This window comes from Gavialis gangeticus, unplaced genomic scaffold, assembly GCF_001723915.1.
Source record: "Gavialis gangeticus isolate Ggan-Ray unplaced genomic scaffold, GavGan_comp1, whole genome shotgun sequence".
NCBI classification, from domain to species: domain Eukaryota; kingdom Metazoa; phylum Chordata; order Crocodylia; family Gavialidae; genus Gavialis; species Gavialis gangeticus.
The window spans coordinates 2,107,117-2,111,742 of NW_017729018.1; the positions used below are offsets into that span (position 1 = coordinate 2,107,117).

A 4,626-nucleotide genomic window follows, 5' to 3' on the forward strand; every position below is an offset into this window, starting at 1 on the left:
AAAAAAAAAAAAAAAATATATATATATATATATATATATATATAGCTATATAGATTTGTTTTAAAAAAAAAAAATTACTGCTTTACAAAAATATATTGACACACAAACATAAATAATATTATCTTGTGTGAATTGCAATATATTTATGACCTGTGTGTTACAGCCAAAGTGTGCAGTTTACTAGGCTTTTTAAGTATATGACAAGCACAACAGTGAAATAGTCCATTATTTCCAGCAGTTGTCTCCTTGCTGGTTCTGTTACCTTTGATCCCAGTGGGTAAGAAAAATTGAAACAACTAAGACCTGTTGGCCAAGGCTTAAAAGTGGAAAGAACTAAATGCCAAAGTGCTTAGACAATTACAGTTAGCAGAAGTGTTTTGGTTAGGAGGCATTGGCACTTTGCCTTTTTTATTTGCTTCATCTGATGCTTAATTAAAGGTAGCTAATCAAATTTCAGGTTGTTTTAACCTGTTTTCATTAGTGTGCCAACATGGAGCAATTCCTTTTCTCAGACTATGAAAATGGTGAAATTTTGAAAAAAGGGTCAGTACATCCTTTCACTAGGACAGTAGCTCCATCATGTTGCATCCTTGCATTGAAGGGACATTGTCTTTTTTGCTCCCAGTCCTCTGCAGAGCAAAAAGGTTTGTCGGATTCAGGAGAGGACCCACAGGGAGAGGCTGAGTCCCCCCACCGTGGTCTGGGTCACACAGAATCAGCTGGTGAGCGCGACTTTGAGCTTCCTGCTCCCACTGTTGCCTCAGCCAGTGCTACTTTGATTCCTGCTTCTGAAGCCCAGCTTGCTCCTATTCAACAAGAACTGGCAGGGGTAAGTGTGAACCTACCAAGTACTTCTGCTGCTGAGGGGGTTAATTAAAAAAAGCAGTCTTCCCCTGAAGGATTTAAGTGATTTGCTGTTAACTTTAGGCAGTGGAACATCTAATAGTTCTTCCAGCTCTGTACTACTCCCTCCAAAGACAGTTGTTTAAATAATAAAAATGGTATTTGTTCGGCTGTGGGCCTTTCTAGTGAGGAAGATTTTACCATCTCTGTAATTTACTTAAACTTAATCTGTTCATAGGCTAAAAAGTTGGTTTCATTGTTTCTTATAAGAAGGAATTTTCTTTAACCAGAAAGCAATAAAATAGGGGAGGAAGAAATGAAAGAATTTTTAAAATATATAGGAACAGAATCCTTTTTTTTTTTTTTTTTAAATCTCGATCATGATCCTCCAATGCAACGAAGTAAGAATAGAGAGAGTATTCTTTCCACTGGATGCAGAGGAATTTTTCATGTCACTTCATAGTGCTTTGGAGCACTATTTAAAAAGCAGGAGGAATTCCTTAATTAGCAGAAGTAAAATGTTGATTGCAACTTTATCAAATTAAAAAAAACAAACAACTGACTTAATTGGTTCCTTTGGATTTCTTAAAGCTTTGTTTTTTAGTTAAAAATCCAAATATTGTGTAGTGAGAATATTTATTTTACAAAGATGGAATGGATAAACTAGTGCTGCCAAGTGGTTTTTGTAGAGCTATTATAGTGTAGTGCTCAGTGTTGAAGTCCCCTCATGGACAAAACTTAAATCCTACTTTAGAAGATTTTTCTGTCTTTTTAGCATATTAAAAATGTTCATCTGTGAAAGCACTTGAGCTTTCAGAAGGTGTATATTTTTTCAGTTGTAGCCACCAAGTATCACCACTGGCTGATGGAAGCTGGTATCCATACACTATCATTTATAAAGTGGCTGGGAAAAGTTTTTAGTAGACTTTTTAAAATGTAAAGTCTTTAAGTAGGTGCTGGCAAATATTTCTAGATATCCTAATTTCCTAGAAAAGGATTATTTGCATTTTTCTAGGTATTTTGAAGCAAAAGCTAGAAGTTCTGTAATGTATCTTTTGAGAGAATATTATATTGCTGATTCCACTGGATCTTCAGAACAGTACTCATCTTCCAGATTACTTAAATCAGCAATCCTAGTAAAGATCTGGTGAGGCAGTTTTAGGCACCTCCAACATGGGTGTCACAACACCTGAAAACTTAAATGCCTGACCCCAGTAGGATAATTCAAGGAAACAGATGCCTTCTCCAATCATTGGGGAGAGTGGGTGTCCCCAGAGGACAGTTCAGAGAGCTCATATGCTGAGCAGGGAGTCTTTTGGAATAAGCTAATATGAAACTAAATTCCTGTTCTTGCTCGAGTGTGTACTTGGACTAAGGCTATACTTTGTGCTTCCATCCCCTCAAAATTTAAGAGCCAATAGAGGTACATAATGCTGTTGCTGACCTTTTTATATAAAATTTCTTGGAGGTGGAAGATGCAGGTGTCTTGCCCTTGTTTCTCTCAGGAGGTTCATCCATAATCTCCCAGTTCCCAGAAAAGTGCCTTTACTTCCAGGTTATAGAACCCTCTGGCTATAGGAAACTTCTAAGCCTCTTGTTGAAGCTGGACTACTGTGCGAACTTGGAATGGAGGAATCATGGGTCTGGAAGCAGACCAAGATCAATTCCCTCTACTGGTTGGGGACAGAGCTGGAAGTGGGGAGACCTGTGTTCTAGTCCCTGCTCCTTTGGTTCTTCGATTTTTTACTTTGGTCATTGGACAAAAAAGATCCTGGGAAAAGGGCCATAGCTCAGATCTCCCACTTCCTGCGTGAGTGCTTTACCCACCAGTTTATTGCACATAAAGGTGTTGCCTTCTTTTGTTCTGGCTGCATCTGAGTAAAAGTGAGTGACTGCTGTATTTTGTACTGAATTCAGTATTGTCAATGTGTTTAGACATGCACCTACCTAGGGACTTCTGGGAGAGGCAGGCAGAGTTTAGGCACCACTCTGCCTGGCATCTGCATTTCAGTGGACTTGGTGGTTGTGTGTGGTGGGGGAGGTAGAGATGTAAGCATCTTGTGCCCCAGACTACGTGGTGTCATGCATGTAAGGATGTTTTTAAATCTAGGTGCTTAAAGATCTCTGCTGTCCAAAAAATATAGGTGCTAAGTGAATTCAGCTGCCTAGTGACTTGTGATGGGGAATATTCTGGATTGTTTTTTGTTTAAGTACCTTGTTTATCAGTCTGGATTAAGCCCTAAACTTTGACTTGTAGATGTTATAAGTAGTGATGATAATTCAGCATTAATAGTTCCTGTCTAGATGACATCGAGCTATATCCACTGTTTGCAAGGTTAACCCTTGGCACAACTAGAGACTGTTTGGTCCCTGACAGCCACCCCCTGTTCTAATTACAGTTATACTGAGGCATGTTGTAATCTTTCTCCTTTTATGGCCCTTCCAAACACTTTTCTGATCATTGGAGAACTGAGATTTTTGGAACAGCTTTTCAGCAATAGCCACAGGAGAATAACTTATCCTATTCATAAACTTATTGACACAGTCACCTGCATTCACAGTAGATTATACTTGATCCTAGAGGTCTTAGAGCTAAATACTGCACTGTAAATGCATGAATTTGTCTTTGTCAGGCCAGGCTAATAAAGAAGAACTGAACAGGTGGATGAGCTGAAAGGGCTAATGAACTGTGTATGTGCACGTGTGTGAAATATAGACTCTTAGTTCAGTTTACTACAGTTTGGTCTCTGAAACTAAAGGGGGAAAAAAGTATTGTTCTTCCCAAGAAAAGAGCTTTTAAGAGCTTTGTCTGGCTCCCATCTTATTGGCTCTAGAATCTTCTTTACGTTTTATTTCAAAGATATGAATGGAGAGAAATTGAGTCACTACAGTTCTTTGCTGACCAAGAATCCTGGCCTCCTTTAAGTTTGGTTTGTTTGGTTTTGGTGGGTTTTGTTGTTTTTTTTGTTTTTGTTTTTTTTTTTAAATGAGTTCCACCCTTAGATCTTTTCCATTCCTACTTTTCTGATTGTGATATAAAAAGGTTCACTTTGCAAAACAGATTAAGATGCATGCTCCAAAGTGTTTTGGGTAACTCTTGAGTCCTGAAAAATCTCTTACCTTCATGATTTATGAAGGGAATAATTGCATGAGTGCAAAATTCAGTGTCTGTAAGTCAGTTTAGTTTATAAACAGGAGGCAGGCTAGTGCCTTTGCTGCTGCTTGTGTTTCCTGTGCAGTAGCAAAGTGAAATTGGAGTTCTGGGTGGCACCCATGCTGTATTAGGAAGAATGTGGGCTGCTGGTTGGAGAGAGAATTTAGGAAGTATAGTGGACGGAGATGGTCAGCAGGAATCTGTGGAGAAGAAGAAAGATAGAAGGTTACAGACATCAAGCAAGTGGCCCAATTTTAAGTCCAAGATCACACTTTTGATTTTTCTAATCAGTAGGGGTGCATTGATAAAGATTTTTTTTGGCTGATTTTTATTAACAAGCCATATTGGCCGATACTGGTCTGATTTGCCAATATGTAGCCCAGCAGCTTGGAAAGCAGTGTCTGCCTGGTAAGTTGGGGAGGGAATGGGTGTAGGGGTGGGGAGAGCAGAGATCAATGCCCCTGCCCCAACCCCACTTCCTCCCTCACTGTGGGTGGGTGGGGCTTCTCCCACTACTATGTGCACTGCTGTGTGCTATGGGGGTATGTTCCCCCAGATTTGTGCATGGGTGGGTTGCTGCTGCAGGCTGGGGCCAGTGCTAGGTTCTTCCTGGCATGGGGGGGGGTTGG

The 4,626-nt window shown here is 39.8% G+C and overlaps 1 protein-coding gene across 3 annotated transcripts in view; it reads left to right on the forward strand.

The window, feature by feature from the left end:
- Nucleotides 1-4,626, forward strand: part of RANBP3 (RAN binding protein 3) — a 174,979-nt gene that overhangs the window by 46,494 nt on the left and 123,859 nt on the right. For 2 of the 3 annotated variants that reach the window (XM_019513204.1, XM_019513205.1), the window contains exon 3: nt 626-829. The exons of the other annotated variant lie outside the window; for it this stretch is intronic. In XM_019513204.1, coding sequence (XP_019368749.1) covers nt 626-829 — 204 coding nt within the window. The remainder of the gene's footprint in view (nt 1-625; nt 830-4,626) is intronic. 3 annotated transcript variants of the gene reach the window in all.